The sequence below is a fragment of the Hemitrygon akajei genome, unplaced genomic scaffold, assembly GCF_048418815.1.
Source record: "Hemitrygon akajei unplaced genomic scaffold, sHemAka1.3 Scf000033, whole genome shotgun sequence".
Lineage (NCBI taxonomy): Eukaryota > Metazoa > Chordata > Chondrichthyes > Myliobatiformes > Dasyatidae > Hemitrygon > Hemitrygon akajei.
In genome coordinates this window covers 9,469,881-9,495,714 of record NW_027331919.1, presented here as the reverse complement: position 1 = coordinate 9,495,714, position 25,834 = coordinate 9,469,881, and the positions used below count along the sequence as shown (strand labels likewise).

Sequence of the window (25,834 nt, the reverse complement as noted above, 5' to 3'; positions counted from 1 at the left end):
CCTCCTGTCGGATCTCTCTTCCCAGTCCCCTTCCTCCTGTCAGATGTCTCTTCCACATCCCCCTTCCTCATGTGGCATCTCTCTTCCCAATCCCCCTTCCTCCTATGGGATCTCACTTACCCATCCCCCTTCCTCCTGTGGGATCTCACTTACCCATCCCCCTTCCTCCTGTGGCATTTCTCATCCCCATCGTCCTTCATCCTGTGGGATCTCTGTCCCCCATCCCTCTTCCTCCTGTGGGATCTCTCTTCCCTATCCCCCTTTCCTCCGGAGGGATCTCTTTTTCCCCATCCATTTCCACCTGTGGGATCTCTATTCCCCATCCCTCTTCCTCCTGTGGGATCTCTCTTCCCCATCCCCGTCCTCCTGTGGGATCTCTTCCCCACTCCCCTTCCTCCTGTGGGATCTCTCTTCCCCATCCCCCTTTCTACTGCATGATCTCTTTTCCCCATCTCCCTCCTCCTGTGGGATCTCTCTACCCCAGCCCCCTTCCTCCTATGGGATCTCTCTTCCCCATCCCCCGACCTGTTGGATCTCTCCTCCCAAGCCCCCTTCCTCCTTTGGGATCTCCCTTCCCCATCCGCCTTGCTCCTATGGGAACTCTCTTTCTCATTCCCCTTCCTCCTGTAGGATCTCTCTTTCCTATCCCCCTTCCACCTGTGGAATTTCACCTTCCCCATCCTTCCATAACTGTAGTATCTCCCTTCCCCATCCGCCTTGCTCCTGTGGGATCTCTCCTTCCCATTCCCTTTCTCCCGTAGGATCTCTCTTTTCTATCCCCCTTCGACCTGTGGGAACTCTGTTCCCCATCCCACTTCCTCCTGTGGGATCTGTCTTCCCCATCCCACTTCCTTCTGTGGGATTTCTCTTCCCCATCCACCTTCCTCCTGTGTGATCTCTCCTTCCCATCCCCATTCCTCCCGTAGGATCACTCTTTCCTATCCCCCTTCCTCGAGTGGGATCTCTCTTCCCCATCCCCTTCCTCCTGTGGGATCTCTCTTCCCCATCCCCTTCCTCCTGTGGGATCTCTCTTCCCCATCCCCCTTCCTCCTATAGGATCTCTCTTCCCCATCCCCCTTCCTCCTGTGGGATCTCTCTTCCCCATCCCCTTCCTCCTGTGGGATCTCTCTTCCCCATCCCCCTTCCTCCTGTAGGATCTCTCTTTTCCATCCCCCTTCGACCTGTGGGAACTCTGTTCCCCATCCCACTTCCTCCTGTGGGATCTCTCTTCCCCATCCCCCTTCCTCCTGTGGGATCTCTCTTCCCCATCCCCCTTCCTCCTATAGGATCTCTCTTCCCCATCCCCTTCCTCGTGTAGGATCTCCTTTACCCATCCCCCTTCCTCCTATAGGATCTCTCTTCCCCATCCCTCTTCCTCCTGTTGGATCTCCCTTCACCATCCGCCTTCCTCCTGTGGGATCTCTCCTTCCCATTCCCTTTCTCCCGTAGGATCTCTCTTTTCTATCCCCCTTCGACCTGTGGGAACTCTGTTCCCCATCCCACTTCTTCCTGTGGGATCTGTCTTCCCCAGCCCACTTCTTCCTGTGGGATCTGTCTTCCCCATCCCACTTCCTTCTGTGGGATTTCTCTTCCCCATCCACCTTCCTCCTGTGGGATCTCTCCTTCCCATCCCCATTCCTCCCGTAGGATCACTCTTTCCTATCCCCCTTCCACCTGTGGGAACTCTCTTCCTAATCCCCCCATAACTGTAGTATCTCTTTTCCCCATTCCATTTCCTACTGCGGGATCACTTATCAACATCCAGCTTCCTCCTGTGGGATCTCTCTTCCCCATTCACCTTCCTCCTGAGGGATCTCTTTTCGCGATCTCCTTCCTCCTGTGGGATATCTCTTCCCCATTCCTTTCTTCCTGTGGGATCTCTCTTCCCCATCTGCTTCCCCATGTAGATTTCTTTTCCCGATCTCCTTCCTCCCCTTCGATCTCCCTTCCTACTGCGGGATCTCTCTACTATAGCCACTTCCTCCTCTTGGGATCTCTCTTCCCAATCCCTCTTCCTCCTGTGGGATATCGCTTTCCCATCCTCTTCTTCCTGTAGGATCTCTCTTCCCCATCCCCCTTCCTCCTGTAGGATCTCTCTTCCCCATCCCCCTTCCTCCTGTGGGATCTCTCTTTCCCATCCCCTTCCTCCTGTAGGATCTCTCTTCCCCATCCCCCTTCCTCCTGTGGGATCTCTCTTCCCCATCCCCCTTCCTCCTGTGGGATCTCTCTTCCCCATATCCCTTCCTTCTGTGGGAATTCTCTTCCGAATCCCCTTCCTCTGTGGTATCTCTCTTTCCCATCCCCCTACCACCTGTTGGATCTCTCTTCCTGATTCTGCTTCCTCCTGTGGGATCTCTCTTCCACATCCCCCATCCTCCTGTGGGATCTCTCTTCCCCAGCCCCCTTCCTCCTGTGGGACAATGGACAATAGACAATAGGTGCAGAAGTAGACCATTCGGCCCTTCGAGCCTGCACCGCCATTTTGAGATCATGGCTGATCATCTCCTATCAATACCCGGTTCCTGCATTGTCCCCATATCTCTTGATTCCCCTATCCATAAGATACCTATCTAGCTCCTTCTTGAAAGCATCCAGAGAATTGGCCTCCACTACTTCCGAGGCAGTGCATTCCAGAACCCCACAACTCTCTGGGAGAAGTTTTTCCTTAACTCTGTCCTAAATGACCTACCCCTTATTCTCAAACCATGCCCTCTGGTACTGGACTCTCCCAGCATCTGGAACATATTTCCTGCCTCTATCTTGTCCAATCCCTTAATAATCTTATATGTTTCAATCAGATCCCCTCTCAATCTCCTTAATTCCAGTGTGTACAAGCCCAGTCTCTCTAACCTCTCTGCGGCAGACAGTCCAGACATCCCAGGAATCAACCTCGTGAATCTACGCTGCACTTCCTCTACAGCCAGGATGTCCTTCCTTAACCCTGGAGACCAAATCTGTACACAATACTCCAGGTGTGGTCTTACCAGGGCTCTGTACAAATGCAAGAGGATTTCCTTCCTCTTGTACTCAATTCCCTTTGTAATAAAGGCGAACATTCCATTAGCCTTCTTCACTGCCTGCTGCACTTCCTCATTCACCTTCAGTGACTGATGAACAAGGAGTCCTAGATCTCTTTGTATTTCTCCCTTACCTAACTCTACACCGTTCAGATAATAATCTGCCTTCCTGTTCTTACTCCCAAAGTGGATAACCTCACACTTATTCACATTAAACGTCATCTGCCAAGTATCTGCCCACTCACCCAGCCTATCCAAGTCACCTTGAATTCTCCTAACATCCTCATCACATGTCACACTGCCACCAAACTTAGTATCATCAGCAAATTTGCTGATGTTATTCTCATTGCCTTCATCTAAATCGTTGATGTAAATTGTAAACAGTTGTGGTCCCAATACCGAGCCCTGTCGCACCCCACTAGTCACCACCTGCCATTCCGAGAAACACCCATTCACCACTACCCTTTGCTTTCTATCTGCCAACCAGTTTTCTATCCATGTCAAAGTCTTCCCCCCGATGCCTTGAGCTTTGATTTTACCCACCAATCTCCTATGTGGTGATATTTTTTACTGAGTTAAGTATTGTATGTAATTAGTTTTGCTACAACAAGTGTATGGGACATAGGAAAAAAAGTTGAATTTCCCCATGGGGATGAATAAAGTATCTATCTATCTATCTATCTATCTATTAAATGCCTTCTGAAAATCGAGGTACACTACATCCACTGGATCTCACCCGTCTAACTTCCTGGTTACATCCTCGAAAAACTCCAACAGATCAGTCAAGCATGATTTACCCTTGGTAAATCCATGCTGGCTCGGCCCAATCCTATCACTGCTATCTAGATATGCCACTATTTCATCCTTAATAATGGACTCTAGCATCTTCCCCACCACTGATGTCAGGATGACAGGTCGATAGTTCTCTGTTTTCTCCCTCCCTCCTTTCTTAAAAAATGGGATAACATTAGCCATTCTCCAATCCTCAGGAACTGATACTGAATCTAAGGAACATTGGAAAATGATTACCAATGCATCTGCAATTTCCAGGGCCACTTCCTTTAGTACCCTAGGATGCAGACCATCTGGACCTGGGGATTTGTCAGCCTTCAGTCCCATCAGTCTACTCATCACCGTTTCCTTCCTAATGTCAATCTGTTTCATTTTCTCTGTTACCCTATGTCCTTGGCCCATCCATACATCTGGGAGATTGCTTGTGTCTTCCCTAGTGAAGACAGATCTAAAGTACTCATTAAATTCCTCTGCCATTTCTCTGTTTCCCATAACAATTTCACCTAATTCATTCTTCAAGGGCCCAACATTGTTCTTAACTATCTTCTTCCTCTTCACGTACGTAAAAAGCTTTTGCTATCTTCCTTTATATTCCTGGCTAGCTTGCGTTCGTACCTCATTTTATTCTCCCCATATTGCCTTTTAAGTTAAGTTCTGTTGTTCTTTAAAAACTTCCCAATCATCTGTCCTCCCACTCACCTTATCTCTGTCATACTTCCTTTTTTTTAATGCTATGCAGTCTCTGACTTCCTTTGTCAACCACTGTGGCCCCCTTCCCCCCTTTGAATCCTTCCTTCTCTGGGAATGAACTGATTTTGCACCTTATGCATTATTCCCAAGAATACCTGCCATTGCTGTTCCACTGTCTTTTCTGCTAGGATATCCGTCCAGTCAACTTTGGCCAGCTCCTCCCTCATGGCTCCGTAGTTTCCCCTGTTCAACTGCAACACTGACACCTCCGAGCTGCCCTTATCCTTCTCAAACTGTAGATAAAAACATATCATGTTATGGTCACTACCACCTAATGGCTCCTTTACTTCAAGATCGCTTATCAAATCCTGTTCAATACACAAGATTAAATCCAGAATAGCCTTGTCCCTGGTCGGCTCTCGTACAAGCTGTTCCAAGAATGCATCCCGTAGGCACTCTACAAACTCCCTTTCCTGAGGTCCAGCACCAAACTGTTTTTCCCAGTTCACCTGCATGTTGAAATTCCCCATCCCCCTTCCTACTGTGGGATCTCTCTACCCCATCGCCCTTCCTCATGTGGGATCTCTCTTCCCCAGCCCCCTTCCTCCTGAGGGATCTCTTTTTCCCCATCCCCCTTCTGCCTGTCAGATCTCTCTTCCACATCCCCCTCCTCTTGAGGGATCTCTCTTCCCCAACACCCTTCCTCCTGTGGGATCTCTCTTCCCCATCTCCTTCTTCCTGTGGGATCTCTCTTCCCCAACCCCTTTCCACCTGTGGGATCTCTCTTCCCCATCCCCCTTCCTCCTGTGGCATCTCTCTTCCCCATCATCCCTCATCCTGTGGGTTCTCTCTTCCCCATCATCCTTCATCCTGTGGGATCTCTCTTCCCTATCCCCCTTTCCTCCTGTGGGATCTCTCTTCCCTATCCCCCTTTCCTCCGGAGGGATCTCTTTTCCCCCATCCATTTCCACCTGTGGGATCTCTCTTCCACATCCCCCTTCCTACTGTGGGATCTCTCTTCCCCATCTCCCTTCCTCCTGTGGGATCTCTCTTCCCAATCCCCTTCCTCCTGTGGTATCTCTCTTTCCCATCCCCCTACCTCCTGTTGGATCTCTCTTCCTGATTCTGCTTCCTATTGTGGGATCTCTCTTCCGCATCCAATACCTCCTGCCGGAAATTTCTTCCCAATTCCCCATCCTCCTGTGGGATCTCTCTTCCACATCCCCCTTCCTCCTGTGGGATCTCTCTTCCCCAGCCCCCTTCATCCTGTGGGATTTCTCTCCTCCATCCCCCTACCTCCAGTGGGATCTCTCTTTCCCATTCTCCTTCCTCTTGTGGGATCTCTCTTCCCCATCTCCCTTCCTTCTGTGGGAATTCTCTTCCAGATCCCCTTCCTCCTGTGGCATCTCTCTTTCCCATCCCCCTACCTCCAGTGGGAACTCTCTTTCCCATTCTCCTTCCTCTTGTGGGATCTCTCTTCCCCATCTCCCTTCCTTCTGTGGGAATTCTCTTCTGGATTCCCTTCCTCCTGTGGGATCTCTCTTTCCCATCCCCCTACCACCTGTTGGATCTCTCTTCCTGATTCTGCTTCCTACTGTGGGATCACTCTTCCCCATCCACTTCCTCCTGCCGGAAATTTCCTCCCCATCCCCCGTCCTCCTGTGGGATCTCTCTTCCCCATCCCCTTCCTCCTGTGGGATCTCTCTTCCCCATCCCCTTCCTCCTGTGGGATCTCTCTTCCCCATCCACCTCTTCTTGTGGGATCTCTCTACCCCATCGCCCTTCCTCATGTGGGATCTCTCTTCCCCAACCCCCTTCCTCCTGAGGGATCTCTTTTTCCCCATCCCCCTTCCTCCTGTGGCATCTCTCTTCCCCATCATCCTGTGGGATCTCTCTTCCCTATCCCCTTTCCTCCGGAGGGATCTCCTTTTCCCATCACCCTACCTCCTGTTGGATCTCTCTTCCTGATTCTGCTTCCTATTGTGGGATCTCTCTTCCCCATCCAATTCCTCCTGCTGGAAATTTCTTCCCCATCCCCTTCCTCCAGAGAGATCACTGTTCCCCAACGTCCTACCTCCTGTGGGATATCTCTTCCCCATCCGCCTTCCTCCTGTGGGATCTCTCTTCCACATCCCCTTCCCCCTGTGGGATCTCTCTTCCACATCCCCTTCCCCCTGTGGGATCTCTGTTTCCCAACCCCCTTCCTCTGTGGGATCTCCCTGCCCCATCTGACTTCCCCCTGTGGGGTCTCTCCGTTCCATTGCCCGTCCTCCCGTAGGATCTTTTTCCTATCCCCCTCCCTCCTGTAGGATGTTTTTTCCCCATTCTCCTTCCTCCTGTCGGATCTCTCTTCCCCATCCCCTTCCTCCTGTGGGATCTCTCTTCCCCATCCACCTCTTCTTGTGGGATCTCTCTACCCCATCGCCCTTCCTCATGTGGGATCTCTCTTCCCCAGCCCCCTTCCTCCTGAGGGATCTCTTTTTCCCCATCCCCCTTCTGCCTGTCAGATCTCTCTTCCACATCCCCCTCCTCTTGAGGGATCTCTCTTCCCCAACACCCTTCCTCCTGTGGGATCTCTCTTCCCCATCTCCTTCTTCCTGTGGGATCTCTCTTCCCCAACCCCTTTCCACCTGTGGGATCTCTCTTCCCCATCCCCCTTCCTCCTGTGGCATCTCTCTTCCCCATCATCCCTCATCCTGTGGGTTCTCTCTTCCCCATCATCCTTCATCCTGTGGGATCTCTCTTCCCTATCCCCCTTTCCTCCTGTGGGATCTCTCTTCCCTATCCCCCTTTCCTCCGGAGGGATCTCTTTTCCCCCATCCATTTCCACCTGTGGGATCTCTCTTCCACATCCCCCTTCCTACTGTGGGATCTCTCTTCCCCATCTCCCTTCCTCCTGTGGGATCTCTCTTCCCAATCCCCTTCCTCCTGTGGTATCTCTCTTTCCCATCCCCCTACCTCCTGTTGGATCTCTCTTCCTGATTCTGCTTCCTATTGTGGGATCTCTCTTCCGCATCCAATACCTCCTGCCGGAAATTTCTTCCCAATTCCCCATCCTCCTGTGGGATCTCTCTTCCACATCCCCCTTCCTCCTGTGGGATCTCTCTTCCCCAGCCCCCTTCATCCTGTGGGATTTCTCTCCTCCATCCCCCTACCTCCAGTGGGATCTCTCTTTCCCATTCTCCTTCCTCTTGTGGGATCTCTCTTCCCCATCTCCCTTCCTTCTGTGGGAATTCTCTTCCAGATCCCCTTCCTCCTGTGGCATCTCTCTTTCCCATCCCCCTACCTCCAGTGGGAACTCTCTTTCCCATTCTCCTTCCTCTTGTGGGATCTCTCTTCCCCATCTCCCTTCCTTCTGTGGGAATTCTCTTCTGGATTCCCTTCCTCCTGTGGGATCTCTCTTTCCCATCCCCCTACCACCTGTTGGATCTCTCTTCCTGATTCTGCTTCCTACTGTGGGATCACTCTTCCCCATCCACTTCCTCCTGCCGGAAATTTCCTCCCCATCCCCCGTCCTCCTGTGGGATCTCTCTTACACATCCCCCATCCTCCTGTGGGACAATAGACAATAGGTGCAGAATTAGACCATTCGGCCCTTCGAGCCTGCACCTCCATTTTGAGATCATGGCTGATCATCTACTATCAATACCCGGTTCCTGCCTTGTCCCCATATCCCTTGATTCCCCTATCCATAAGATACCTATATAGCTCCTTCTTGAAAGCATCAAGAGAATTGGCCTCCACTTCCTTCTGAGGCAGTACATTCCAGACACCCACAACTCTCTGGGAGAAATTTTTCCTTAACTCTGTCCAAAATGACCTACCCCTTATTCTCAAACCATGCCCTCTGGTACTGGACTCTCCCAGCATCTGGAACATATTTCCTGCCTCTATCTTGTCCAATCCCTTAATAATCTTCTATGTTTCAATCAGATCCCTTCTTAGTCTCCTTAATTCCAGTGTGTAGAAGCCCAGTCTCTCTAACCTCTCTGTGTAAGACAGTCCAGATGTCCCAGGAATTAACCTCGTGAATCTCGGCTGCACTTCCTCTACAGCTAGGATGTCCTTCCATAACCCTGGAGACCAAAACTGTACACAATACTCCTGGTGTGGTCTCACCAGGGATCTGTACAAATGCAAGAGGTTTTCCTTGCTCTTGTACTCAATTCCCTTTGTAATAAAGGCCAACATTCCATTAGCCTTCTTCACTGCCTGCTGCACTTACTCATTCACCTTCAGTGACTGATGAACAAGGACTCCTAGATCTCTCTGTATTTCTCCCTTACCTAACTCTACACCGTTCAGATAATAATCTGCCTTCCTGTGCTTACTCCCAAAGTGGATAACCTCACACTTATTCACATTAAACGTCATCTGCCAAGTATCTGCCCACTCACCCAGCCTATCCAATTCACCCTGAATTCTCCTAACATCCTCATCACATGTCACACTGCCACCCAGCTTAGTATCATCAGCAAATTTGCTGATGTTATTCTCAATGCCTTCATCTAAATCGTTGATGTAAATCGTAAACAGCTGTGGTCCCAATTCCGAGCCCTATGGCACCCCACTAGTCACCACCTGCCATTCCGAGAAACACCCATTCACCGCTACCCTTTGCTTTCTATCTGCCAACCAGTTTTCTATCCATGTCAATGTCTTCCCCCCGATGCCCTGAGCTCTGATTTTACCCACCAATCTCCTATGTGGGACCTTATCAAATGCCTTCTGAAAATCGAGGTACACTACATCCACTGGATCTCACCCGTCTAACTTCCTGGTTACATCCTCGAAAAACTCCAACAGATCAGTCAAGCATGATTTACCCTTGGTAAATCCATGCTGGCTCGGCCCAATCCTATCACTGCTATCTAGATATGCCACTATTTCATCCTTAATAATGGACTCTAGCATCTTCCCCACCACTGATGTCAGGATGACAGGTCATTAGTTCTCTGTTTACTCCCTCCCTCCTTTCTTAAAAAGTGGGATAACATTAGCCATTCTCCAATCCTCAGGAACTGATCCTGAATCTAAGGAACATTGGAAAATGATTACCAATGCATCCGCAATTTCCAGGGCCACCTCCTTTAGTACCCTAGGATGCAGACCATCTGGACTTGGGGATTTCTCAGCCTTCAGTCCCATCAGTCTACTCATCACCGTTTCCTTCCTAATGTCAATCTGTTTCATTTCCTCTGTTACCCTATTTCCTTGGCCCATCCATACATCTGGGAGATTGCTTGTGTCTTCCTTAGAGAAAACAGATCTAAAGTACTCATTAAATTTTTCTGCCATTTCTCTGTTTCCCATATAAATTTCACCCAATTCATTCTTCAAGGGCCCAACATTGTTCTTAACTATATTCTTTCTCTTCACATACCGAAAAAAGCTTTTGCTATCTTCCTTTATATTCCTGGCTAGCTTGCGTTCGTACCTCATTTTATTCTCCCCATATTGCCTTTTTAGTTAAGTTCTATTGTTCCTTAAAAACTTCCCAATCATCTGTCCTCCCACTCAGCTTAGCTCTGTCATACTTCCTTTTTTTTAATGTTCTGCAATCTCTGACTTCCTTTGTCAACCACTGTGGCCCCTTTCCCCCCTTTGAATCCTTCCTTCTCAGGGGATGAACTGATTTTGCACCTTGTGCATTATTCCCAAGAATACCTGCAGTTGCTGTTCCACTGTCTTTTCTGCTAGGCTATCCGTCCAGTCAACTTTGGCCAGCTCATCCCTCATGGCTCCGTAGTTTCCCCTGTTCATCTGCAACACTGACACCTCCGAGCTGCCCTTATCCTTCTCAAACTGTAGATAAAAACATACCATGTTATGGTCACTACCTCCTAATGGCTCCTTTACTTCAAGATCGCTTATCAAACCCTGTTCATTACACAAGACTAAATCCAGAATAGCCTTGTCCCTGGTCGGCTCTCGTACAAGCTGTTCCAAGAATGCATCCTGTAGGCACTCTACAAACTCCCTATCCTGGGGTCCAGCACCAAACTTTCTCCCAGTTCACCTGTATGTTGAAATTACCCATCCCCCTTCCTCCTGTGGGATCTCTTTTTCCCCATCCATTTCCTCCTGTGGGATCTCACCTTCCCATTCCCTTCCTCCTGTCGGATCTCTCTTCCCCATCCCCTTCCTCCTGAGGGATCTCTGTTCCCCATCCCCCCTCCTTCTATGGGATCTCTCTTCCTCATCCCCTTCCTCCTGTGGGATATCTCTTCCCCATCCCGCTCCTTTTGTGGGATCTCTCTTTCCCATCCCCCTACCTCCTGTGGGATCTCTCTTCCCCATCCCCCTTCCTCCTGTGGTATCTCTTTTTCCCATCACCCTACCTCCTGTTGGATCTCTCTTCCTGATTCTGCTTCCTATTGTGGGATCTCTCTTCCCCATCCAATTCCTCCTGCCGGAAATTTCTTCCCCATCCCCTTTCTCCTGGGGGATCTCTCTTCCCCATCCCCCTTCCTCCAGAGAGATCACTGTTCCCCAACGTCCTTCCTCCTGTGGGATATCTCTTCCCCATCCGCCTTCCTCCTGTGGGATCTCTCTTCCACATCCCCTTCCTCCTGTGGGATCTCCCTGCCCCATCCGACTTCCCCCTGTGGGGTCTCTCCGTCCCATTGCCCTTCCTCCCGTAGGATCTCTTTCCTATCCCCCTCCCTCCTGTAGGATGTTTCTTCCCCATTCTCCTTCCTCCTGTGGGATCTCTCTTCCCCATCCCCTTCCTCCTGTGGGATCTCTCTTCCCCATCCCCTTCCTCCTGTGGGATCTCTCTTCCCCATCCACCTCTTCTTGTGGGATCTCTCTACCCCATCGCCCTTCCTCATGTGGGATCTCTCTTCCCCAACCCCCTTCCTCCTGAGGGATCTCTTTTTCCCCATCCCCCTTCCTCCTGTGGCATCTCTCTTCCCCATCATCCTGTGGGATCTCTCTTCCCTATCCCCTTTCCTCCGGAGGGATCTCCTTTTCCCATCACCCTACCTCCTGTTGGATCTCTCTTCCTGATTCTGCTTCCTATTGTGGGATCTCTCTTCCCCATCCAATTCCTCCTGCTGGAAATTTCTTCCCCATCCCCTTCCTCCAGAGAGATCACTGTTCCCCAACGTCCTACCTCCTGTGGGATATCTCTTCCCCATCCGCCTTCCTCCTGTGGGATCTCTCTTCCACATCCCCTTCCCCCTGTGGGATCTCTCTTCCACATCCCCTTCCCCCTGTGGGATCTCTGTTTCCCAACCCCCTTCCTCTGTGGGATCTCCCTGCCCCATCTGACTTCCCCCTGTGGGGTCTCTCCGTTCCATTGCCCGTCCTCCCGTAGGATCTTTTTCCTATCCCCCTCCCTCCTGTAGGATGTTTTTTCCCCATTCTCCTTCCTCCTGTCGGATCTCTCTTCCCCATCCCCTTCCTCCTGTGGGATCTCTCTTCCCCATCCACCTCTTCTTGTGGGATCTCTCTACCCCATCGCCCTTCCTCATGTGGGATCTCTCTTCCCCAGCCCCCTTCCTCCTGAGGGATCTCTTTTTCCCCATCCCCCTTCTGCCTGTCAGATCTCTCTTCCACATCCCCCTCCTCTTGAGGGATCTCTCTTCCCCAACACCCTTCCTCCTGTGGGATCTCTCTTCCCCATCTCCTTCTTCCTGTGGGATCTCTCTTCCCCAACCCCTTTCCACCTGTGGGATCTCTCTTCCCCATCCCCCTTCCTCCTGTGGCATCTCTCTTCCCCATCATCCCTCATCCTGTGGGTTCTCTCTTCCCCATCATCCTTCATCCTGTGGGATCTCTCTTCCCTATCCCCCTTTCCTCCTGTGGGATCTCTCTTCCCTATCCCCCTTTCCTCCGGAGGGATCTCTTTTCCCCCATCCATTTCCACCTGTGGGATCTCTCTTCCACATCCCCCTTCCTACTGTGGGATCTCTCTTCCCCATCACCTTTCCACCTGTGGGATCTCTCTACCCCATCCCTCTTCCTCCTGTGGGATCTCACTTACCCATCCCCCTTCCTCCTGTGGGATCTCTCTTCCCCACCCCCCTTCCTCCTGTGGGATCTCTCTTCCCCATCCCCCTTCCTCCAGTGGCATCTCTCTTCCCCAGCCCCCTTCCTCCAGTGGGATCTCTCTTCCCCATCCCCCTACCACCTGTTGGATCTCTCTTCCTGATTCTGCTTCCTACTGTGGGATCACTCTTCCCCATCCACTTCCTCCTGCTGGAAATTTCTTCCCCATCCCCCTTTCTCCTGGGGGATCTCTCATTGCCTTCCCCTTCTCCTGTGGGATCTCTCCTGCTGATTCCGTTTCCGACTGTGGGATCTTTTTTTCCCAATCTCTTTCACCCTGTGGGATCTCTTCCCCATCCCTGTCCTCCTGTTGGATCTCTCTTCCCCACCTCCTTCCTCCTATGGGACCTCTTCCCCATCCCCTTCTTCCTGTGAGATCTCCCTTCCCCATCCACCTTCCTCCTGTGGGATCTCTCCTTCCCCATCCCACTTCTTCCTGCCGGATCTCATTTCCTCATCCCCTCCCTCCTGTGTGATATCTCTTCCCCATCCCTTTCTTCCTGTAGATCTCTTTTCCCAATCTCCTTTCTCCTGTGGGATCTCTTTTCCTGATTCAGCTTCCTACTGTCTTCCCCATCCACTTCCTCCTCTGGGATATCTCTTTCCCATCCTCTTCCTCCTGTGGGATCTCTCATCCCCATCCCCCTTTCTCCTGTGGGATCTCTCTTCCCCGTCCCCTGGTGGGATCTCTCCTTCCCCATCCCCCCATAACTGTGGTATCTCTTTTCCCCATCCCACTTCCTCCTGTGGGATCTCGTTTCCCCATCCCTTTCCTCTTGTGTCTTTCCATCCGTTCCCTCAGGTGGGGTCTCTTCCTCCATTTCCCATCGACATTTCCCGATTCACAAAGCTTCCTCACTGTGGGGCTATATCACCCCCATCCCTGCCCCTTCTGACACTCTGTGGTCAGTAACACTTTTCTAGGCAACGGAGAACGAGACAGAAAATGTGGAGTTCACAGGGTCACAGCAACAGACTAAATGACTGACATTGGGTGAATACCCTGGAGCTGGGCAGTGAGGGACATTGACAGTGATGGGAACTCCGATCAGTGATTTACGGAAGGGTTTAATGTTTCCTGAAATATCCGCTTGAGAGAATTACCTTCAGACCCACGGTTTGTATCACTTTGTTCATCAATTTGTCTATTTGTGTTTAGACTCGGGAAGAATGACCTGGGAGATTCAGGAGTGAAACTGGTGTCTGTGGCTCTGAGGAACCCGGAGTGTAAAATACAGAAACTGCGGTAAGTACCGGACTGTGGCAGATTGTGTTTACAGTCACTGGGTGTCTGACACTGAACATTAATGTGATCAGTAATAGTGTTACTGATAAACACTGGGGATTTGTACCGTCTCCTGTCTCTCTGTGTCCTTCACCCTCACTCTCTCTCATCTCCAGGCTGTACAATGTCGGTCTCACAGATTCTGGTGCCGAGGATTTCGTCTCCGCTCTCAGTACAAATCGATCACTGACGGAGCTGAACCTGAGTGAGAATAAACTAGGAGATTCAGGAGTGAAACTGGTGTCTGCGGCTCTGAGGAACCCGGAGTGTAAAATACAGACACTGGTGTAAGTACCAGACTGTGGGAGATTGTGTTTACAGTCACTGGGTGTCTGACACTGAACATTAATGTGATCAGTAATTGTGTTACTGATAAACACTGGGGATTTGTACCGTCTCCTGTCTCTCTGTGTCCTTCACCCTCACTCTCTCTCATCTCCAGGCTGGAGAGAGTCGGTCTCACAGATTCTGGGGCCGAGGATCTCGTCTCCGGTCTCAGTACAAACCCATCACTGACGGAGCTGGACCTGACATTCAACTCTCTGACAGACGGATCTGTCCCCGCTCTCCGCCGCCTCATACTGACCCTCCCGAGTCTGATGTGGATCCAGTGAGTGTTTGTGTTAATGTTCAATGTGATAAAATGTCAGCGGATCCGCGGGTTTTCTGGTGATATTTGTCTGTGAGTGTTGTTGAAACATTAACCCCAGTCCCCTGTTACTGACACTGTTGTGTAATCTGTTTATTCCATCTTCATTCTCCATTCTGTTTCAGGCTGACGGGGAATCGGTTCAGTGAGACCGGGAAGAAGGAACTGAGATCTCTGCAGGAAGTCAGACCCGGACTGAGAGTGGACAGTGTGAACATCCCCGCCCGCGGGATGGAGCCGATTCCCCGCCCTCCCCTTTAAATCCCCCCTCCCCTTTAATTCCCCCTCCCCTTTAACTCCCCCTCTAACTCCCCCTCCCCTTTATCTCCCCCCTCCCCTTTAACTCCCCCTCCCCTTTAACTCCCGCCCTTACCTTTAACGGCCGCGCGCCGGGGCTGATTCCCAACGGTTTTAACGGAACTGGCTCCAGTCTCGAGCTCGGTGATATCGGAAGCGCTCCCGCGGTGACGCATTTCCGCCCGTTGTCCGGCGGCGCCACTTCCGCCGGATGTGCGGGATCGAGACTCTCCCGCGTGACACCCCGGGGAATTACCCGGACAGGAGGAGCCCGGGGGGGCCGGGGCTCAGTCTGGGACACCGGTGTCCCGGGAGAGAATCCTTTTGCTCCCGTTGCCGAGGACGGTGCATTCGGCTGTCTGGCCGATACAATGGTGTTAAATTGACAAATCCCTCGATCCCGGACACGGCCCTGAAGTGTGACTGGATGCAGAGTGACGGTGAGAGACGGGACTGATTAATCTACCGGTCACCCGTTGTTACCGGTCAGTTAATTGTGAGTGAGTCGGGAACAGTGTGGCGACGCACTTTCTGCGCAGGCGCATGGACTCACAAATAGCCAGCGCGGTGAGCACCTCTGACGTCATTTCCGCTCGGAGAGGGCGGGCGCTCGGGATTAAATGCGCAGGCGCATCGGCTCACAAATACCCAGGGATTAAATACCAGCGCCGCGAAGTTTGAATAAACGAGTCTGGAACAGACTCACCGACTGCGTGTCGTTGTCTCTAACTCTGTACATAGTACATCGCTACAACAGTGTATTTATTCCCGCTAGTCAGCAGCTCACATACTGTTTAATTATCATTTATCATGATGAAATCAATAAACCGCTATAACTTCCTGCCTTGGTGTCGGACTTGAGTTTGTTTGAGGTTTCCGCTGCCCCCCGCACCCTGTGCACTGTAACAGTGGGTCGGAGCTCCTCACACTGACACAGTAGCGTCTCAGCTCCAGGCTGAGGGAGGTCGGACTGGCAGAGTCTGGGTGCCCAGGATCTCGTCTCAAATTAACCCCCTTCCTGGCTAACCGTCCCCCTCCTGTACCCCGCAGACAGTTAATATCGTCTCGAATATCAGACGTGAGTCACTGAGGTCCCGAGTACGAGACGGATGGAGGATGGAATACCGGCGTGAAACACAGAGTGAAGCTCCCTCCGCACTGTCCCATCACACACTCCCGGGGTCAGACACAGAGTGAATCTCCCTCCGCACCGTCCCATCACACACTCCCGGGGTCAGACACAGAGTGAATCTCCCTCCGCACCGTCCCATCACACACTCCCGGGGTCAGACACAGAGTGAATCTCCCTCCACACCGTCCCATCACACACTCCCGGGGTCAGACACAGAGTGAATCTGCCTCCGCACCGTCCCATCACATACTCCCGGGGTCAGACACAGAGTGAATCTCCCTCCACACCGTCCCATCACACACTCCCGGGATCAGACACAGAGTGAAGCTCCATCCACACCATCCCATCACACACTCCCGGGGTCAGACACAGAGTGAATCTCCCTCCGCACCGTCCCATCACACACTCCCGGGGTCAGACACAGAGTGAATCTCCCTCCGCACCGTCCCATCACACACTCCCGGCGTCAGACACAGAGCGAATCTCCCTCCACACCGTCCCATCACACACTCCCGGGGTCAGACACAGAGTGAATCTCCCTCCACACCGTCCCATCACACACTCCCGGTGTCAGACACAGAATGAATCTCCCTCCACACCGTCCCATCACACACTCCAGGGGTCAGACACAGAGTGAATCTCCCTCCACACCGTCCCATCACACACTCCCGGGGTCACACATAGAGTAAATCTCCCTCCACACCGCCCCATCAAACACTCCTGGGGTCAGATACAGAGTGAATCTCCCTCCACACCGTCCCATCACACAGTCCCGGGGCCAGACACAGAGTGAATCTCCCTCCACACCATCCCATCACACACTCCCGGGGTCAGACACAGAGTGAATCTCCCTCCACACCGTCCCATCACACACTCCCGGGGTCAGACACAGAGTGAATCCCCGTCCACACCGTCCCATCACACACTCCCGGGGTCAGACACAGAATGAATCTCCCTCCGCACTGTCCCATCACACACTCCCGGGGTCAGACACAGAGTGAATCTCCCTCCACACGATCCCATCACACACTCCCGGGGTCAGACAGAGAGTGAATCTCCCTCCACACCATCCCATCACACACTCCCGGGGTCAGACACAGAGTGAATCCCCGTTCACACCGTCCCATCACACACTCCCGGGGTCAGATACAGAGTGAATCTCCCTCCACACCATCCCATCACACACTCCCGGGGACAGACACAGAGTGCAGCTCCCTACACACTGTCCCATCACACTTACACCTGGGGTCAGACACAGAGTGAATCTCCCTCCACACGGTCCGATTACACAGTGAGGTATTATGAAACAGCGAATCTCCCTCTCTGACCATTCAGTATAGCCTCAGAACTGAGAGATTGACATGCGTTTGAAGGGGGGAGTCTAAGTCCGGAATTCAACTCTCCCCCATTCTCTCCACAAATCCCTGTCAACACAGAGAGGGAGGCGTTTGGGGAGAGAGGGGGTGTGACAGAGACGAGGGGGCTGCATGGCTGTGGTAGGTCACGGGGAGGGAGGCGATGACGGAGAAGGGGATTGTGGTAGATGTTGAAGGGGTCGAAGGAGACGGAGAGGCGTGCAGGTGAGGGATGTGTCGACTGATGTGAGGAGAACAGCAGCGGAGGTTGGAGTATCCGAGGACGTGTCTCTCCGCTGCAGTCTGAATTCCCCCCCCCCCCCCACTTCAAAAGGCGACAATCACACCAGTGCCGGAGAAGAGTAGGGAGAGCTGCCTCGACAACAATCGCCCAGTGACACTCAGCTACTGGGATTAACTGCTTTGACAATAGACAGTAGGTGCAGGAAAAGGCCATTCGGCCCTTCTAGCCAGTACCACCATTCACTGTGATCATGGCTGATCATACACAATCAGTACCCCGTTCCCGCCCTCTCCCCATATCCCTTGACCCCGCTATCTATAAGAGCTCTATCTAACTCTCTCTTGAATGCATCCAGAGACTTGGCCTCCACTGCCTTCTGGGGCAGAGCATTCCACATATCCACCACTCTCAGGGTGAAAAAGTTTTTCCGCATCTCCGTTCTAAATGGCCTACACCTTATTCTTAAACTGTGGCCTCTGGTTCTGGACTCACCCATCAGCGGGAACATGCTTCCTGCCTCCAGCGTGTTCAATCCCTTAATAATCTTATATGTCTCAATCAGATCCCCTCTCATCCTTCTAAATTCCAGTGTATACAAGCCCAGTCGCTCCAATCTTTCGACATATGACAGTCCCGCCATCCCGGGAATTAACCTCGTGAACCTACGCTGCACTCCCTCAATAGCAAGAATGTCCTTCCTTTAATCGGGAGACCAAAACTGCACACAATACTCCAGGTGGGGTCTCACCAGGGCCCTGTACAGCTGCAGAAGGACCTCTTTACTCCTATACTGAATTGCTCTTGTTATAAAGGCCAGCATGCCATTAGCTTTCTTCACTGCCTGCTGTACCTGCATGCTTGCTTTCATTGACTGATGTACAAGAACACCTAGATCTCGCTGTACTTCCCCTTTTCCTAACTTGACTCCATTTACATAGTAATCTGCCTTCCTGTTCTTGCCACCAAAGCGGATAACCTCACATTTACCCACATTAAACTGCATCTGCCATACATTTGCCCACTCACCCAACCTGTCCAAGTCACCCTGCATTCTCATAACAACTTCCATACATTTCACACTGCCACCCAGTTGGTGTCGTGACTTGGAGCAAGGTTCCTCTCTCTCTGAGAGTCGACCAACAATCCGGCAAGGGCTGACCGGAGCTGTCGGAGTCTTATCCTCTGGTTGCTAATGGAAACCAGGTGCTGGTGACTGAGAGGAATTGGGAACGATTGGGAATCAAGTGTGGGGATCTGGTTGAGAGGCTAGTCATACCCAGAGTCGACCCCTTCTCCAGCGAGGACGTGGGCCCGCTGTGATTTGGGGAAACTCGACGGCAGGACTACCGCGGATACGATCTCACTCGCTCTCCCCTGGCCCCTGGGTATTATAACACCGTCGCCAGGCTGCTGTTGACTGAGACCAGCTCGGCGTTCAGCATTATCCTCCCCTCCGTTCTGATCCACAGGCTCTTGATCCTGGGCCAGCGAACCTCCCTCTGGAACTGGATGATGGAGATCCTCATCACCGTGACTCCCTCAGCACCGGGACAGGCTCCCGGCTCACTGCCGCCATCGGGGAAGGGAGAGGAGCCTGAAAACTCGACGATTCAGCAACACCTTCTTCCCCTCCGCTATCAGGTGTTTGGATGCGTCAGAGCACCCTCGACATTTCTGCCATATTTATTATATATATATATATGTAATTTACATTAACTTTACATCCTTTAAAATAGGAAAGGGGGATGTAAAGACAAGAGATATAGAGAGGGAGAGAGAGAAGGAGGGAGGGGGAGAGATAGGGAAGAGAGAGAGAGACTGAGCAGTTGTTCACTTCAAGGAGGGATGTGGGAGTGGGGGGGGGAGAGAGAGAGAAGGAGGGAGGGAGGGGAGAGATATTAGGGAAGAGAGAGTGAGGAGTTGTTCATTTCATGGAGGGGGGAGAGAGAGAAGGAGGGAGGGGAGAGATATTAGGGAAGACAGAGTGAGGAGTTGTTCATTTCACTCGGAGGGACGGGGGAGACAGAGAAGGAGGGATGCAGAGGGAGGGAGGGAGAGAGAGGGAGGGGGAGAGATATTAGGGAAGAGAGAGAGAGAGACTGAGTTGTTCATTTCACTCGGAGGAAGGGGAGTGAGAGAGAGAAGGAGGGAGGGAGGGAGAGATTCGGGAAGAGAGAGAAAGACTGAGGAATTGTTCATTTCACTCGGAGGGAGGGGGAGAGAAGGAGGGATGGAGCGGGTGGGAGGGAGAGAGAAGGATGGAGGGAGAAAGAGGGAGGGGGAGAGATATTAGGGAAGAAAGAGACTGTGAGGAGTTGTTCATTTCACTCGGAGGGTGCTTGCTTCGATGGGTGTCGGGTGTTTGTCCCCGGGGTCGTGGTTTCCCCCGCACAGAGGGTCTGAATCCCCGGCGATGAGCAGAGCAGTGGGTGTGTTGGGGGGGTGACGATGGGACACAATTCCCCAGGACAACAAGGCTCAGCATGAGTGATACATACCCCTTTGTATTTCACTCCTTCTCTAGTCCCCTTCTTCCACTCCTTTCCCCCTCCCTTCTCTTTATATACCCCTCCGTCCATTAACTTTACATCCTTTTTGCTTTACCAAAAAAGAACATATCTCAGGTCGTGTAAATCACCGATGGTAAATCGGACCGTGAATCCGGCAGAGGAGATGCGACACAGGGGGACGGGACATTCGACACGCCGGCCTCCGTCAGTCGGGACACTGAGTACGGGAGTCGGGGGGTCACGTCCCAGTTGTACAAGACGTCGGTGAGGCCGCACGGGGAGTCTGGTGTTCGGTTCTGGTCGCCCTGCTGGGGGAAAGATGCCCCCGAGCTGGGAGGAGTCCGGGGGAAGATTTGCGAGGAACTTGCCAGGACTCGGGGGACTGGGATACGGAGAGAGCTCGGGAATGTTGAGGATCTGTTCTGTGACTTTTCAGAGACGTATGAAAGCACGCGGGGTCACAGATCAGGCGAAGGCGTGCGCTTTATTTCCCCCGGGTGACTTTTCAGAGACGTATGAAAGCACGAGGGGGGCACAGATCAGGCGAATGCGTGCGCTTTATTTCCCCCAGGACTGGGGTATCGAGAGCAACAGCGCACGTGATTGAGGTGAAAGCAGCTGAAGAGGGGAGCGGGAGAGCGAGAGGGGTTGGATAAAAGGGAGAGCGGGGTCGAGAGGGAGTAGAGAATGGGAAGTGAGAGAATGATCGGAAGGGGGAAGAATTGGGGGAAAGGGAGGCAAGGTAGCAAGAGGAAGGAAAATGAGGATGTAACAGCGGAGGGGAGGAGGATGAGAAAGAGAGAGAGTTCAGAGCAACGAGGGTAAAGAGAAAGCAAGATGGCGAGTGAGAGCGATAGAAGGAGGGAGGTTAGGGACGAGGGGCAGAGAGGATGGGTTAGTGAGAGTCGGAGAGAGAGATGGGGCGAACGAGGGTGTTGTCATGTGATTGGAGTCGGACCCACGGTCCCCAAAGTCACTGACACCCTCCCTCACCACTGACCTGTAGCAGACCCCAACATCTCCCACTTCCCCAACACAGCCCTGTGTCAGTCCCCAAAGTCACTGACACCCTCCCTCACCACTGACCTGGACCAGACCCCAACATCTCCCACTTCCCCAACACAGCCCTGTGTCAGTCCCCAAAGTCACTGACACCATCCCTCACCACTGACCTGTAGCAGAGCCCAACATCTCCCACTTCCCCAACACAGCCCTGTGTCAGTCCCCAAAGTCACTGACACCCTCCCTCACCACTGACCTGTAGCAGAGCCCAACAGCTCCCACTTCCCCAACACAGCCCTGTGTCAGTCCCCAAAGTCACTGACACCCTCCCTCACCACTGACCTGTAGCAGACCCCAACATCTCCCACTTCCCCAACACAGCCCTGTGTCAGTCCCCAAAGTCACTGACACCCTCCCTCACCACTGACCTGTAGCAGACCCCAACATCTCCCACTTCCCCAACACAGCCCTGTGTCAGTCCCCAAAGTCACTGACACCCTCCCTCATCACTGACCTGTAGCAGACCCCAACATCTCCCACTTCCCCAACACAGCCCTGTGTCAGTCCCCAAAGTCACTGACACCCTCCCTCACCACTGACCTGTAGCAGACCCCAACATCTCCCACTTCCCCAACACAGCCCTGTGTCAGTCCCCAAAGTCACTGACACCCTCCCTCACCACTGACCTGTAGCAGACCCCAACATCTCCCACTTCCCCAACACCGCCCTGTGTCAGTCCCCAAAGTCACTGACACCCTCCCTCACCACTGACCTGGAGCAGACCCCAACATCTCCCACTTCCCCAACACAGCCCTGTGTCAGCCTCCGGAATACACCCACTGACCCACACTCTCCCTCAGGCTTATGTCAGTCCCCAAATTAATCGCTTACCCCACAGTCCCGTGTCCCATTATGTTCCCACTGACACACCATAGAACAGTACAGGCCCTTCAGCCCTCCATGTTGTGCTGACCCATATAATCCTTAAAAAAAGTACTAAACCCACACTACCCCATAACCCTCCATTTTCCTTTCATCCATGTGCCTGTCCAAGACGTTCTTAAACACCCCTAATGTTTTAGCCTCTATCACCATCCCTGGCAAGTCATTCCAGGCACTCCCAGCCCTCTGTGTAAAGAGTTTACCCCCGATGTCTCCCCTAAACTTCCCTCCCTTAATTTTGTGCCTCCCTGGGAAACGGGTACTGGCTATCCATCCTATCTATGCCTCTCATAAACTTGTAGACCTCCATCAAGTCCCCTCTCATTCTTCAAAGCTCCAAATAGAAAAGTCCCAGCTCTGCTAACCTTGCTTCACATGACTTGTTCTCCAAACCAGGCAACATCCTGGTAAATCTCCTCTGCACCCCCTCCATAGCTGCGGAGACGTGTTATCCTGTAAGGCATATATGTCAAACCCAAGGCCCGCGGGCCAAATTCGGCCCGCGGTGGGATTATCTTTGGCCCGCGAGATAATATCTAATTGTAGCGGTGTGCTACACGCAGCGCTAAAATAACGACACGGAGTCGGTAAACTGCAGTCAGAGATAAAGTTTATTCCAACTTCACAGTCTTGCTTTAAAGACACGTTCACCCACAGGATGCCTCTACTGTGACGTACTGAAACCCCCTCAGGCTTTCTCCTTTGTGCCTGCACTCTGGCTAATTGTCAGCCGGTTCGAGTGTGCTAGTAATTGGGTCGCCACATAACCCCCCCCCCCCCCAGAACCGGCGATACACCCCCCAATGTCCACAGTCTGGGCCGGGCCCTGTTTGAGAGGTCGGCCTCTGCGCCGCGGTGCCGGAAACTCGACCGGTTGCGTCAAGTCCACATGGGCCGGTTTGAGTCGGTCCACCGTGAAAACCTCCTCTCTCCCCCCAACGTCCAGCACGAACGTGGACCCGTTGTTCCTGATCACCGTAAACGGCCCCTCGTAGGGCCGTTGCAGCGGCGGCCGATGCCCGCCCCGGCGTACAAACACAAACTTACAGTTTTGCAGGTCTTTGGGTACGCAGGTCGGGTTCTGCCCATGCTGCGAAGTGGGTATGGGGGCCAGGTTACCGAGCCTCTCGCGTAGTCTGCCCAGGACTGCCGCGGGTTCTTCCTCTCGCCCCCTTGGGACTGGTATGAACTCCCCGGGAACGACCAGGGCTGCGCCGTACACCAACTCGGCCGACGAAGCGCGCAGATCGTCTTTTGGCGCCGTGCGGATGCCGAGTAGGACCCAGGGAAGCTCGTCCGCCCAGTTAGCTCTTCGCAGGCGGGCCATGAGAGCCGACTTTAGGTGACGGTGGAAACACTCCACTAGTCCGTTCGACTGTGGGTGGTAGGCAGTGGTGTGGTGCAGCTGAGTCCCCAACAGGCTGGCCATCGCTGACCACAGGCTGGAGGTGAACTGGGCGCCTCTGTCGGAGGTAATGTGGGCCGGTACACCAAAGCGGGACACCCAGTTGGCGAGCAGTGCCCGGGCGCAAGATTCGGAGGTGGTGTCGGTGAGCGGGATCGCCTCTGGCCATCTGGTGAACCGGTCCACGATAGTCAGGAGGTGCCGCGCTCCGCGCGACACTGGCAGGGGGCCGACGATATCCACATGAATGTGGTCGAAACGCCGGTGGGTGGGGTGGAACTGCTGCGGCGGGGCCTTGGTGTGTCGCTGCACCTTGGCCGTCTGGCAGTGCAGGCACGTTCTGGCCCAGTCACGGACCTGCTTGCGGAGTCCGTGTCACACGAATCTGCTGGAGACCATCCGGCCTGTAGTGCGGATGGAGGGGTGCGCCAAGTTATGAATGGAGTCGAAAACGCGCCGCCGCCAGGGTGCCGGGACGACGGGGCGGGGCTGGCCGGTGGTGACGTCACAGAGTAGGGTCCTCTCACCTGGGCCTACGGGGAGGTCCTGGAGCTGCAAACCGGAGACTGCAGTCCTGTAACTCGGGATCTCCTCATCTGCCTGCTGCGCTTCTGCCAGCGCCTCAAAGTCTACCCCTTGGGAAAGGGCGTGAATGTTAGGGCGAGAGAGCGCATCCGCCACGACATTGTCCTTATGCCGGACATCCGTCGTGTATTCGGAGATGTAGGACAGATGTCGCTGCTGGCGGGACGACCAGGGGTCGGATGCTTTCGTGAACGCAAAGGTAAGCGGTTTGTGGTCCGTGAACGCGGTGAAGGGCCCACCTTCTAAGAAGTACCTGAAATGCCGGATTGCCAGGTATAGCACCAACACTTCCCGGTCGAAAGCACTGCATTTGAGCTCGGGTGGTCGCAGGTGTTTGCTGAAAAACGCCAGGGGTTGCCAGCGACCCTCGATGAGTTGTTCCAGCACCCCACCGACTGCCGTGTTAGATGCGTCCACTGTGAGGGCGGTAGGGACGTCCGTTCTGGGGTGCACTAGCTTCGCGGCGTTTGCTAAGGCTTCTTTGGTTTTAATGAAAGCGGCGGCGGATTCCTCGTCCCAGGTAATGTCCTTGCCCTTACCTGACATCAGGGCGAACAGGGGGCGCATGATTCGGGCAGCTGAAGGGAGGAAGCGGTGGTTGAAATTTACCATACCCACGAATTCCTGAAGGCCTTTGATTGTGGTGGGTCGGGGGAAATGGCGGACCGCGTCTACCTTAGCGGGCAGAGGGGTTGCCCCATCTTTGGTAATCCTGTGGCCCAGGAAGTCGATGGTGCCGAGCCCGAACTGGCATTTGGCCGGGTTGATTGTCAGGCCGTATTCACTCAGTGGGGTGTAGAGTTGATGGAGGTGGGACAGATGCTCCTGATGACTGCTGCTGGCTATGAGGATGTCGGCCAAATAGATGAAAGCGAAGTCCAGGTCGCGTCCCACCGCGTCCATTAACCGCTGAAACTTCTGTGCGGCATTCGTTAGGCCGAACGGCATGCGGAGGAACTCGAAAAGGCCGAACGGGGTGATGAGTGCCGTTTTGGGGACGTCGTCCGGATGCATCGGGATTTGATGGTATCCCCGGACGGGGTCCAGCTTGGAGAAGATCCGTGTGCCGTGCAGGTTTGCTGCAAAATCCTGTATTAGCGGCACAGGGTAGCGGTCCGGTGTTGTAGCCTCGTTCAGCCTGCGGTAGTCGCCGCACGGTCTCCAGCCCCCTGTCGCTTTGGGCACCATCTGCAGGGGGGAGGCCCATGGGCTGTCGGACCGCCGGATGATCCCCAATTCCTCCATCCTCTTGAACTCCTCCTTCGCCAGTCGGAGCTTGTCCGGGGGAAGCCTTCGAGCACGGGCGTGGAGGGGTGGTCCTTGGCTCGGGATGTGGTGCTGTACACCGTGTCTGGGCATGGCTGCCGTGAACTGCGGTTCCAGAACCTATGGGAAATCCGCCAGGATACTGGTGAAGTCGTTGTCGGACAGCGTGATGGAGTCTAGGCGTGGGGTCGGCAACTGGGCTTCACCCAGGGAGAACGTTTGAAAGGTCTCGGCGTGGACCAATCTCTTCCCTTGCAGGTTGACCAGTCGGCTATGAACCCGTAAAAAGTCCACGCCCAGGAGTGGTTGGGCTACGGCGGCCAGTGTGAAGTCCCAAGTGAACAGGCTGCAGCCGAACTGTAGCCACACCGTACGGGTGCCGTAGGTCCTTACAGTGCTGCCGTTCGCGTCCCGCAGGTTGGGACCCGGCGCCCTGTTGCGAGTGTCGTAACTCGTCGGAGGTAAGACGCCCATCTCGGCCCCGGTGTCGACCAAAAAGCGGCGTCCCGACCACTTGTCCTAGACATACAGTAGTCTATCCCGATGGCCAGCCGCCGTAGCCATCAGCGGCAGCTGGCCCTGGCGTTTCGCGGGAACTTGCAGGGCGG

General features: G+C 53.3%; 1 protein-coding gene across 1 annotated transcript in view; it reads left to right on the top strand.

Annotated features, from left to right (window-relative positions):
- The window catches only part of LOC140719889 (uncharacterized), a 134,800-nt gene that overhangs the window by 86,899 nt on the left and 22,067 nt on the right, over positions 1-25,834 (top strand). The window contains exons 11-12 of the mRNA XM_073034815.1: positions 13,714-13,800; positions 20,185-20,466. Of these exons, the coding sequence (XP_072890916.1) occupies positions 13,714-13,800; positions 20,185-20,466 (369 nt within the window). The remainder of the gene's footprint in view (positions 1-13,713; positions 13,801-20,184; positions 20,467-25,834) is intronic.